The 13,018-nt window shown below is 40.4% G+C and overlaps 2 protein-coding genes across 2 annotated transcripts; both read right to left on the reverse strand.

The window, feature by feature from the left end:
• LOC136967398 (uncharacterized) lies at positions 1–2,120 on the reverse strand. The gene is made up of 6 exons (XM_067261161.1): positions 2,066–2,120; positions 1,606–1,971; positions 716–1,066; positions 499–627; positions 313–365; positions 1–120 (listed from the first exon to the last, which is right to left on the reverse strand). The coding sequence occupies exons 1-6, from the start codon at positions 2,118–2,120 to the stop codon at positions 1–3; spliced, it is 1,074 nt and encodes a 357-aa protein (XP_067117262.1).
• A 5,723-nt stretch (positions 2,121–7,843) lies between these two features.
• LOC136967399 (T cell receptor alpha chain MC.7.G5-like) lies at positions 7,844–9,167 on the reverse strand. Its single transcript, XM_067261162.1, has 3 exons — positions 9,113–9,167; positions 8,653–9,018; positions 7,844–8,310 (listed from the first exon to the last, which is right to left on the reverse strand). Exons 1-3 carry the CDS (start codon positions 9,165–9,167, stop codon positions 7,844–7,846), a joined length of 888 nt encoding a protein of 295 aa, XP_067117263.1.
• Positions 9,168–13,018: the final 3,851 nt, after the last annotated feature.

The following is a 13,018-nucleotide window of genomic DNA, read 5'->3' on the forward strand; positions in this document are numbered from 1 at the left end:
TTAATCTCTAACACCAGAGTACACTGTGTCTCTCTCCACGTTATGTCTCTCTCTTCTGGGTTTGGTTTTCTTCTTCTTCAGATTCAGAGCAGCATAATGGAGGTTTTCTGCATCTTGGCCCTAGCAGTGGGAAAAGGTTTTTTGAGTTACTTGTCAGATAGTGTACTGTACTTGAGTTACTTTTTAGCTGTTCTCATTTTCTATCTTGCTCATTGTCAAACTAAGAATTTGTAACCTTGGTTATGGTCTAGTTCATGTGAACGTAAGACTATTTCATTGCATCACTGCAAAATGTCTGAAGAAAAAACATACCTCTCTGTATTCAGGAGAGATTGAGCGTGTTGTCTGAGAGACTGATCCAGAAACTAAGGGTGCAGAGTGGTAAGAAGTTAACATTATTTGTCCTGTGTTAGTAGTTACTCAAATGTTTGAAACTCTGAAGTAAAAAGACATTTCTGAGAAAGGTTCACTGGTTGCCTTTACATTAGCATCACCTACCTCTGCAGTGAGGACATTGTTTCCTGTTTGTTTTAAACACAAAGCAGGTCAACACAACGATCAGCATGAACAAGATTCCTAATGCTGCACCCAAGAAGTACACAAGGAAAAGCAGTTTTGGGATGCTCTCTGAAGAGACTAAAAGAGAATTTTACAAATTAGTTTTTTGTAATTTCTGCTTGCATTTAAAATTGTTTTCAAATTTCAAATTTCTGACCTTCAATGTCCAGCATGGTCCCATTTCCAAACAGTATCTCTCCACATGAGGCCACAGCACAGTAGTAAGTCCCAGCATCAGAGAGGCTGAGGTTCCTCTTGGGGAGGTTGTAGACACAGCTCTGTGTAGGAGACCCAGCCTCAGGGCTCTTCTCACACTGATCACTCCTGCCTCCATGGGTGTAAAGGATTCCTGGATAGGATTCTCCTGAGCCATGTCTGAACCAATAGACACTGTGTTCTCCTGCACAGGTCTCACTGTGTATTGTACAGTTCAGAGTAACAGAGTCTCCTGGCTGGATGGACTCAGACACTGGCTGCTGGACAACTGCTTTGGTATTGGAACCTGGACCTAAAAACATGTTGTCACATTATCTTGTGCATATTTTTGTCTATAATACTTTTCCAAAACAAAAATCATAGGAATTTACAATGAGACAAAAAAAAAAAGATCAGTGTCTCATATGTTTCTCGAAGTTAGTCACAGATTCTCCTGGTTTGTGTTACTAAGACACTCACGGCTACACAAGAATTCTACTGCAGGTGCACCCTGACAAGAGGATCTATAAAAACTTATTAGAAACTATAATGTTAATATTGCATGAATGCTAACCAAAATTACCTAGGACTCTAATCTGCTCAAAATATCTCATATTTAACCTAAAATTAAATCCAAATGTTTCGCTCCAGGTTTGTGTGACTCACACGCTCACTTTCATCACAATAATTCTGTTTTATAATCTGTTGTAGATTCATAAACTAGAACATTATGCTCATCTTAATTACCTAGGATTCTAATCTGTTCTATTATTTGAAACTAGATAATGGATAATAATATCAGATAATAAACCTGAAATTGAATGGATTTGTTTTGTTAGTTTTGAACCATACCTTTTACATTAAGGAAGACACCATCAGCAAATTCCATCATATCTTCCGATGATTTACAACAAAAGTACATAGCTGAATCTGAAGGTTGGACATTTGAGATCCTCAGGTGATTTTGTTCTTCACCACCTTGTACAGAGAAGCGAGGATTGTCCTTAAACTGATTGTGCAGTCTACATTTTTGTCCAACCTTCAACAGTGTAGATACATGCTTGGGTTTATCTCCTAGGGTTTGCCGGTACCAAGATTGGGGCATTGAAATAGAGACTTTGTAGGAGCAGTGCAGAGTCACCGTGTCTCCAACATCGACAGACTTAAGATGACTGTCCGGGCGTATGGATGAAGACTGTGTCCCCTCCACCACATGAACTGCAACGAGGAGAAAACATTGTGATAACCAAATATCCATCATATTCTATACAAAGGATGTGTATAAATGACTATGTCCATTTGAACTTACCGCATTCCCAGAGAAGTAGAACTACCAAACCCAGCGTGACCATCTTTGAAGGTGTCATCTTTACATCTGTGTCTTGGGTCAATGGAAACGTTTATGTACGCATCAAACTCTTCAGAAGTGAGGTTGTGTTTGATTGGCTAAGATGACTGTTCTAGCTTTGGGTGACACCATATTCAGGCTGTATTGTCTTATTGCCTTGCTTTACATCTACGTATATACTGAATGGCATTACACACTTATGGATAAACCATTGGGTTTTTGCTCATTGGTTCAGTAAAGAGAACCACGCAAATAGTGCAGATGGACCTAATCAATTGACTGTAGTACTAGATACTGTCTAGTAAGACAATTTACTCTTTTTTCGTACTGTTAACTTAAGGATAGCTGATATATTTTGATGTACTTTACGCCAAAATCCATCTGATTTGATTCAACAGTTTTCCATAGAAACATGGATTATGTCCGTGCCATTACTATTTACTGAGAGAGAGAGAAACAGAGAGCAGACATTGTCAATGTCCAGCATGGTTCCATATCCTTACAGTCTGTCCTTACAGGGGACGAGGGAGAGACAACAGCCCAGTACTGTAGTCCCAGTGTCAGAGAGGATACGTTTTTTCCAGATTAGATTCAAAATGGTAATTTCATACTTAAAGAGTGTTCATATGTCCCCAACATAGCGAGTGACTTAAGACCATTAAAGTGTTGCACCCAAGTACCGAATGTGAGAATACCAGACCAGTAGCATGCATCCTGCAGAAAACCACAATCTGAGTTAACGAGCAACGCAGAGTGAGAGAGAAAGAGAGGGAGATAATGAGAAAGTAAAAGGGTCGTATGTGAGAAGGCACTGTACTTAAAGACCACCACAGAAAACAAAATAAAAGTGGAGAGCATCTGACCCTATGAACAGGTAGCACTAAATGAGAAATGTCTTTATTCATTTACAACATTAGTATCTGCTCATTCTCTGCAGGTAAACTCTGTATTGATACCCATGCACACACATCTTCACACTGATGCCAGCACAGCTAATGCACCTTTGTCAGGTGACCTATGTGACACTTTTCGTTTTCCAACCCTGACCATGCCTGACAATGTATAAGATGAATCCTAACACATTAACATAATTTATCCACCAAGGTCTGTTGTCTTGAACAAAACATGCTGGATGAAGAAGTTAGCATTAGTGACATAGATCAGAAACCTATGGATAAATAAAAAAGGAGCTTTGCTGTGACGCGACAGATAGAGTGAAACAGGGTCAGATAAAAAAGACAGTGTGTGAAAGGAATGAGTGAAAGGAACAGAAACAAAGTAGGAGGGTCCTACAGTATGTGCAAGAGGCCATACTGTCTAGATAACCTTATTACTTATGCAGCAGACTGCAATACTCAAGAGAAAAGACACGTTTGAAAACATTTTGTAGGAGAGTTTAATAATAGTTTTTTTAAGCACTTTTTGTTATGTAGACTGTATTGTTCGGGTGTTCCGCTCCTGACTTAGAGATGAGTTACACATCTTCATGTCATGGTCAATATCTGACTTGGCATGTCAGTGTTTCGTATCTTACTACAGTATGTGCCACTAAGCTCTAGACCAAAAATAAACTGAATTTGAACACGTCATGTCTGTCCTCTTCATGGAAAATAAAAGGTGCTTCTGTAAAAGGTGTTTTCTTGGTGGCTTGTGTGTTTGTGGGCCTGCTGCACCAACGGTTTGAAGGAAGTTTCCTGTCTACAGACAGGGGTGGCCTTAGCTAGGGGTCTGACTGTGAAACTGTTGTCTTTTTCTGTAAGCACACCGCAAAGTCACTCTGAGGTTGATACAGGATACAGCTATAAATATCATAAAAAGACAACATCATGAACCTCCTCTTGGGTAGACATTACATTTACATTACATTTATGCATTTAGCAGACGCTTTTATCCAAAGTGACTTCCAAGAGAGAGTTTTACAAAAGTGCATAGGTCACTGATCATAACAACGAGATAGTCCCAAACATTGCGGGTAGACAAACATGATGCCTACATTGTGAAAACCAAATAAGTCCCAAAGGGAAGAACAATAAGAGCATGTAGTTAGACAAGTTACAATTAAACAGCAAGAATCTCAAAAGTGCATGAGTGTACCTGTGGAACAAAGCAAGCAACAATAATATGTGCCGTTGTACTCCCGGAACAAGTGCGTCTTAAGCCTTTTCTTGAAGGTGGGGAGACAGTCAGTGTCCCTGATGGAGGTGGGGAGTTGATTCCACCATTGGGGGGCCAGACAGGAGAAGAGCTTGTGTTGGGACCGGGCGCTCTTGAGCGGTGGGACCACCAGACGGTTGTCAGAAGAAGACCGTAGGTGGCGGGTGGGGGTGTATGACTGGAGGAGTTAAATCATAGTCATAGTTAAATAACGACCGTTCGGTGGGTAAAATGGACATACAGTGAACCTCAAAGTCCATTGACACCTCTTTCCTATGCAAATCTCACAATTTGAAACTGCTGCTGTAAAACGGTAGGTTTCAAATAATCCCCCGTTGTGACGTCACAATGGGGGCTCCACCTTTTTTGGCTCTGGTCTGTAACTTTGTCACGCGCTGCTGTGTAGCCTACTTCCACGGAGTTACAAAGAAGAACGTTTTTCAAGGATATTGAAAATGGACTACGGTCGTAAATGCAGTGTTCCAGGCTGTACAGGGAATGCTGACACTTTTCAGTCTTTCCAAGGAACCAAACACTTGATGTGCTGTGATGTTTGTCTATGAGAAGATCCCTGTGCAGTTCGACCTTCAATTACACATTTGCTCGAACCATTTCACTGTGGACAGTTTTGAAAACCTGGGACAATGTAATGCAAGATTTGCTATGAAGCGGTTGCTGAAAAGAGGTGCTGTTCCGACCTTATGTTCATCACAACCGCAAGCTGTAGTATGATGTTGTCGCTAACAGTTATTAGCAATGCTAACATATCCTGCCTGTATCTAGCATAGGTAGACTGTGTGATGATTTAGTTTATTGGCAATGGGGCTAACGTTATTTCATGTTCCTGACTGTGTTTCATTCAAATAAATAACCTGTGATGTCATGTAAATCTACAATTCACGATGCATGTTTGTCCAGATCTATTTTTCAGCAAGATAGCTATAGCTAACTGAAGCTGAGTTGAATCACGATAGTTTGTTTGCTAAGATAAGTTTGCTGAACCTCGCCAAAACAGAACTTCTCATCATCCCGGCTAAACCCTCCATCTCCCACGATCTCTCAATCACCCTGGGATCTGCGACGGTGACCCCTTCATCCTCTGCCAGGAACCTTGGGGTTACCATGGACGACGAGCTCTCCCTCAAGGCCCACATTGCTGCGGTCTCCCGGTTGTGTAGATTCACCCTCTACAACATCCGGAAGATCAGGAGATACTTTTCTGAGCACTCCACCCAGCTGCTAGTCCAAGCACTTGTCCTCTCCAAGTTGGACTATTGCAACTCGCTGCTCGCTGGTCTCCCAGCATGTGCAACCCACCCTCTTCAGAGGATTCAGAACGCAGCGGCCCGCCTGGTCTACAATCTACCCAGACGCTCCCATGTTACCCCGCTCCTCATCTCTCTCCACTGGCTATATATCATGGCCCGTATCAGATTCAAGACCCTGGTATTGACCTTCCGAGCAGTGAACGGGACTGCACCTGTCTACATCAAGTCTCTCCTTCAGCCTTACACCCCCACCCGTCACCTACGGTCTTCTTCAGACAACCGCCTGGTGGTCCCACCGCTCAAGAACGCCCGGTCCCAACACAAGCTCTTCTCCTGTCTGGCCCCCCAGTGGTGGAATCAACTCCCCACCTCTATCAGAGATACTGACTGTCTCTCCACCTTCAAGAAAAGGCTCAAGACGCACTTGTTCCGGGAGTACAACGGTACTTAGGAATGGTTCGCTTGACCCGATGTTAGTTTCCTCAAGGATCACAATGACTCTTGCTTAGAGACTTGTTGCTCTTGTGGTTAGTGGTAACTGATTTAAATTTTTGTTCTCGCTGTGATATATTGTTTTTTATTACTGTTGCTTGCTTTTTTCCACAGGTACACTTGCACTTATAGCGGTTCATGTTGTTTAATTGTAACTTGTTTAACTACATGCTCTTATGGTTCTTCCCTTTGGCACTTGCTTTGGTTGTTCACAATGTGTGCTTCATGTTTTGGCTACTCGCGATGTTTTTTGGCTATCTTGTTGTTATGATCAGTGACCTATGCACTTTGTAAAGCTCTCTCTTGGAAGTCGCTTTGGATAAAAGCGTCTGCTAAATGAATAAATGTAAATGTAAGATGTGGTGCTAACGTTATCCACCTGAGTCGATCCCCTTTGCTTTGACAACAGAAGTGGATACAACTAACGTTAACATTTCAAATGATATCTAGTCAATCTGTTGAAAACAGTGTTGTGTAGACACAATAGATGTATTTGTAAGTTTTTATTTCAAGTCTCCACCTTCGTTGTTTCAGTGAGTGCTGTTGGCCGTGTTGCGTCTTTACTCTGCAGCTTCACTCGTTGTAAACCAACCAATCAGCGCGCAGCTTATCTATATATTCATGAGCATACCATAAAAGGGAGAAAAACTTTCTTTTTTTCCCAGGGCTATTTCACAGGGTGCATTAGGGCGCATACAACAGCACCCAGGCCATTTTCAGCCCAACCAAAGTTACATACCCTTTCGGAGACCTTAAGGAACAGTGTGAAATAGCCTATGAAATCAGTAAATGACCCCTTTAAAAATAAAATAAAATATATATAAAAGGGGGGGGGGGGGATGATGCTGGAGTTATCTCAATAACCGTCTTTACATTACTTGGATGAGAACAGTTTGACTCTCCCTAAAGCTGTTTATCTTTGGTGATATCTTTGGAGATTTTCAGCAAATAATTTTGTTAAAGTAGGCCTCTATATTTTTGTAACACTCTGAGCTGCTCTACACTCTTGTAGAGCAGCTCAGACAAGTTTAGTGCATCAAGAGCTGTCGGTCAACTATTAGCACTTGGTTTCCATCAGTGGAAAAATCTTGTACTGCAAGTGTAGATAGCTACAGATCTGAACCTCAATGACTTCCTTTGAGGTGTGGAACCGTCATTTTTCTGTCTATTGAAAATCTACGGCCCCTTAAATAACTCATACTTCTTAGATGTCTATGTATTTATAATAACATGCCTGTTTGTGTTTGTGGAATGATTTCCCCACAAACTGACAGGCAGCAGGATAACAGTGAGCAACAATATATATCAGCTTCAGGCTGTAAAAAGTCTGTAGAGTTTATATTGTGTGACAAGTTGTTACTGTGCTACTGCTATGACTACTTTGTCAATTTCACAGTATGTTTTTTTTCTAGAGTCAATTAAACTTTGTGACACAGGATTTTTATTAGTTATAACATTAAGCAATTAAACATGTTTAGTATTTGTATTTACTACGTTTGTGGACAGGTTAAGGGGAGTAATGGCTATGTTACACTGTAGTAATACATTTTAGCTCTCACCTTACATCTCTTTCATGGCCCTCACTTTGAAAAACACACAGCTTTTTCTTACATTAGTCTACAGCTTTATTTAAAATAGGAAAAAACATCCAGTACAGATAAGCCAGCTGAGGTTCTATGGAACCAATCCCCCAAAAATCTACAAAAATGCTTTTTGGGGAAAGATTCTCAGACATAAAATGTTATACACACTGCAAATCAATTAAGATAATAATTACATAAGTAAGACATACATGACAAAGTACAGCTCAGAGGTATGGATATCACCCTTAGCTGGATTTCTTTATGAAACATAAGATGATAACGATGAACAGACAGCAGAAGAGAACTCCAGTTCTCATGATGGAGAGAAACACCAGGATTCTCATCTGTTCTTCACCACGTGACTCTATATCCAGCATGGTCCCATTTCCAAACAGTATCTCCCCACATGAGGCCACAGCACAGTAGTAAGTCCCAGCATCAGAGAGGCTGAGGTTCCTCTTGTGGAGGTTGTAGACACAGCTCTGTGTAGGAGACCCAGCCTCAGGGCTCTTCTCACACTGATCACTCCTGCCTCCATGGCTATAAAGGATTCCTGGATGGGATTCTCCTGAGCCATGTCTGAACCAATAGACACTGTGTTCTCCTGCACAGGTCTCAGTGGGTATTGTACAGTTTAGAGTTACAGAGTCTCCTGGCTGGATGGAATCAGACACTGGCTGCTGGACAACTTCGTTGGTATTGGAACCTGGACCTTAAAACATTTTGTCACATTATCTTGTGCAGAATTTTGTCTATAATACTTTTCCAAAACACAAATTCACAGGAATTTACAACGAAAAAGATCACTGTCTCATATGTCTCTCCAACTTAGTCAGAGATTCTCCTAGTTTGTGTGACTCACACACTCACGGATGCACAATAATTCTGTTTCATAATCTGTTATCTGTTAAAGATTCAGAAACTAGAACGTTATGCTCAGCTAAATTACCTAGGATTCTAATCTGTTGCATTATTTGAAGCTATATAATTGATAATAATGACATTTAATAAACCTGAAATCAGATGGATTTGTTTAGTTCGTTTTGAACCGTACCTTTTACATTAAGGAAGACACCATCAGCAAACTCCACCTTATTTGCGAAGGATTCACAACAGAAGTACATGGCTGAATCTGAAGGTTGGACATTTGAGATCCTCAGGTTATTTATTCCTTCACCACCGTGTACAGAGAAGCGAGGATTATCCTCAAACTTATTGTGCAGTCTAGATTGTTGTCCAAACTTCGACATGGTAGATACAAGCTGGGGTTTATCTCCTAGGGTTTGTCGGTACCAAGAAAGGTGGATTGACATAGTGATTTGGTAGAAGCAGTGCAGAGTCACCGTGTCTCCAACATCGACAGACTTAAGATGACTGTCCAGACGTATGGATGAAGACTGTGTCCCCTCTACCACATGAACTGCAACAATGAGAAAACATTGTGATAACCAAAAATCCATCATATTCTATACAAAGGATGTGTATAAATGACTATGTCCATTTGAACTTACCACGTTCCCAGAGAAGTAGAACTACCAAACCCAGCGTGACCATCTTTGAAGGTCTCATCTTTACATCTGTGTCTTTGCTCAACAGAAACTTTTATGTACGTATCCAACTCTTCATAAGTGTGGTTGTGTTTGATTGGCTAAGAAGATTCTTTTAGATTTAGGTGACACCCTATTCAGGCGGCATTGCCTAACTGCGTTGCATTTCATATACAGAATGGCATTACACACTGATGGATAAACCATTGTATTTTTACTTCGTGCTCATTGGCTCAGTAGGGAGAACTATGCTAATAATGCAGTTTGACCTAATCAATTGACATAAGAGGTATATACTGTTTAATGAAACATTTCAGACAATTTACTCTTTTTCTGTACCGTTAACTTAAGGATAGCTGATATATTTTGATGTACTTTACACAAGGCAAAATCCATCTGATTTCATTCTCAACAGTTTTCCATAGAAACATGGTTTACATCCGTGCTATCACATTGTCCAGCATGGTTCCATCTCCACAGAGTCTGTCCTTAGAGGGGACGAAGGAGACAACAGACCAGTACTGTAGTCCCAGTGTCAGAGAGGGTAAGGTTTTGCAGATTAGATTCAAAATGGTAATTTCATATTTAAAAGAGTGTTCATATGTCCCCAACATAGCGAGTGACTTAAGACCATTGAAGTGTTGCAGCCAAGTACTGAATGTGAGAATACCAGACCAGTAGCATGCATCCCGCAGAAAACCACAATCAGAGTTAACGAGCAACAGAGTGAGAGAGAATGAGAGGTATAGAATGAGAAGGTAATAGGGTCGTATGTGAGACGGCACTGTACTTACAGACGACCACAAAAAAACAAAAGAAAAGTGGAGAGCATCAGACCCTATGAACAGGTAGCACTAGATGATAAAATCTTTATTCATTTACAACATTAGTATTGTTGGAAAAGTTGAAGATGTCACTGTTATCCTGTATAAGAATGATTCTGTGTTCAGTATTCCTTGTGTGCAGAGAGGCCTACCCCCAAATCTGAACTCTGGGTAACACTAGGCTTACGTAAACAAGGGGACCTGGGCTTGATCACTATCTTACTGGAGAGGCCATAAAAGAGATGGTCAAGCTTATAGGGGTCAAAGAGCGCACACACTCAAACACGCACGAACACACGCGCGCCAGGTCTATGCAAGGGAGCCAATGAAGAAGAGCCATGGGACATTTACATGCCTTTGTTTTACCCAAAGACTGTCAAGAGCGGGTCTGTTTAAATAGCTAGCTAGCACAACATGCTAGCAGACAAACTTTGTATCACCATGGTGTGTGATGCTTTTGTCTCCTTGTGGGCCGGCCGCAAGCAATAAAGCTTTCTTAAACTTGTTCACCGACTGACTGTGCAATGCTTGATAGATTAATATTTCTGACAAGTATCTGCTCATTCTCTGCAGGAAAACTGTATTGATACCCATGCACACATATGCACACTCATGCCAACACAGCTACAGCTCCCTTGTCAGGTAACCTATGTGATTCTTGCCATCTTTAGGTAGAGTTGAACTACATGAAACACAGGGACTTCCTGTCTCCATAGAGATCATGTATAATGTGAGATACAGTATCTGGTCTCTATCATGCATCCACCAAGTCAACTTGGCTACAACTCTGAGCATGTTGTCCAACCCTGACCATGCCTGACAATGTATAAGATGAATTTTAAGACATTAACATAATTTAGCCACCAAGGTCTGTTGTCTTGAACAAAACATGCTGGATGAAGGAAAATTAGCATTAGTGACATAGATCAGAAGCCTATGGATAAATTAAAAAGGAGCTTTGCTGTGACGCGACAGATAGAGAGTGAAACAGGGTCAGATAAAAAAGACAGAGTGAAAGGAACAGAAACAAAGTAGGAGGGTCCTACAGTATGTGCAAGAGGCCATACTGTCTAGATAACCTTATTACTTATGCAGCAGACTGCAATACTCAAGAGTCAAGACACGTTTGAAAACATTTTGTAGGAGAGTTTAACAATAGGTTTTTAAGCACTTTTACTTATGTATATTATAACTGTATTGTTCGGGTGTTCTGCTCCTGACTGAGAGATGGGTTACATATCTTCATGTCAAGGTACATCGTCTGACTTGGTATGTGTGAAGTTAAACACGTCATGTCTGTCCTCTTCATGGAAAATAAAAGGTGCTTCTGTAGAAGGTGTTTTCTTTGTGGTTTGTGTGTTTGTTGGCTTGCTGCACCAACAGTTTGAAGGACGCTTGCTGTCTAAAGAGAGGGGTGGCCTTTGCCCGGGGGAATGTGAAACTGTTGTTTTTTTCTGAAAGCACACAGCAAAGTCACTGTGAGGTTGATACAGGATACAGATATAAATACCATAGGAAGACAGCATCATGAACCTCCTCTTGGGGTAGACACAGCTCTGAGTAGGCCAAGCCTCCCCTCACTACTCCTACTTCGATGGGTGAAAATTATTCCTGGATAGACTTCCCCTAAACCATATCTGAACCAGTAGAGAGTGTGTTCTCTTGCACAGGTCTCAGAGTGTATGGAACAGTTCAGAGATACAGACTCCTGGCTGGACTGGAATTAATATTATTTATTAAATGCTGGGGAGGTTGTAGACACAGCTCTGTAAATCTCTCTCAAATATGAGATAAGTATGTGACCTCTTTGAGGTGTTGTACAAAAATATGGAACAATCTTTTGTGCATTTATTATTAAAAAATTAGTCTTTACCTTTAACAATTAGAAGAGTTCCATCTCCAAATATGATGCCAACTTATTTTATTATATTTTATTTATTATATTTTATTATTATATTTTATTTTATTTTATATTTTATTGTATATTTAATTCTATTCTTATCCCACTTAGTACTGCTAGTTTATGTACCCTTAGTATAGTTAGTCCACATATTTAAATTTTAGGTATATGTTTATTGTATGCACCTTCCTGCCAAAGCAAATTCCTTGTCTGTGCAAACTTTCATGGCGAATAAATCCCTTTCTGATTCTGATGAATTGAGGTGCACAGTGGTATTTGGCTGAATCCTCTAGCTGAGTCTGAGATTACAACTATTGACTCCTCTTCTCACATTAAGGTGTTTAGTATCAGGTGTCAGATCTTTGATGCTAAGTATAAAGGAATGTGGATACAATGTAACAATGAGAACTGGCTTCTGTCCAATAATCTGCTTGAATCACAGAATAGCCTTATTATATGGACAGAAGCAAGCTAGATTCACACTTTCTCCCTCCCTGACCACCATGACATGATCTGGTTCCACAAAGACGTCCTCGTTCAATGTACAAACTGCCAAGGTTGAAAGAAAACACGACTTTCAGATTTAAAAAAAAGTATTTACTTAAATGAATCCATAGTTAACATTAAATATTCAAAGAAATGTCATAATGCCCATGATCATGCAAATTAATAGATTCCAAAAGACAACAATGAAGTGACAACACTCAAATGTTTTAATGTCCTACCGGATCACTCAGTAATCCAACAAAAGGTTGTTTAAATGGAGATTGGTAGCCTGTCAATGTTTTTTAATACCTATTGCATTAAATAATTATTTACTGAACAGCAAAATATACAGGAAATGTAAAGCTATATTTAAACTAAAGACATGGTTAAACGTTTGACAACAGACTTTGGCTTTGCCCAAAACACACAGAAGCAGGGGTGTAAGTTTCATTATCATTGTTTTGTATCATCAATGTTTAAAAAAAGCTGTCCCACCCACATTTGAAAACAACATACTCCCCTGCATGGCACTGTGTACTCAGACATCTACTGCCACAAATGTCATCACTGACCCGCTCTGCACCTCTTGTATTGCATCAGTCGAGTTTATCTCTTAATTCCTTAGCGGTAAGGGAGTCGGACTAGTAATCCGAAGGTTGCCAG

Source organism: Osmerus mordax, chromosome 23, assembly GCF_038355195.1.
Source record: "Osmerus mordax isolate fOsmMor3 chromosome 23, fOsmMor3.pri, whole genome shotgun sequence".
Lineage (NCBI taxonomy): Eukaryota > Metazoa > Chordata > Actinopteri > Osmeriformes > Osmeridae > Osmerus > Osmerus mordax.

What these genes read in the sequence shown, in the direction of transcription:
- LOC136967398 (XM_067261161.1), bottom strand. Translation starts at nt 2,120, where the DNA reads ATGACACCTTCAAAGATGGTCACGCTGGGTTTGGTAGTTCTACTTCTC. An exon ending in TGTCTTCCTTAATGTAAAAG is followed by an intron (nt 1,067 to 1,605) that starts GTATGGTTCAAA and finishes ACATGTTTTTAG; the next exon opens with GTCCAGGTTCCAATACCAAA. An exon ending in GACCATGCTGGACATTGAAG is followed by an intron (nt 628 to 715) that starts GTCAGAAATTTG and finishes TAGTCTCTTCAG; the next exon opens with AGAGCATCCCAAAACTGCTT.
- LOC136967399 (XM_067261162.1), bottom strand. Translation starts at nt 9,167, where the DNA reads ATGAGACCTTCAAAGATGGTCACGCTGGGTTTGGTAGTTCTACTTCTC. An exon ending in AGTTCTACTTCTCTGGGAAC is followed by an intron (nt 9,019 to 9,112) that starts GTGGTAAGTTCA and finishes TCATTGTTGCAG; the next exon opens with TTCATGTGGTAGAGGGGACA. An exon ending in TGTCTTCCTTAATGTAAAAG is followed by an intron (nt 8,311 to 8,652) that starts GTACGGTTCAAA and finishes AAATGTTTTAAG; the next exon opens with GTCCAGGTTCCAATACCAAC.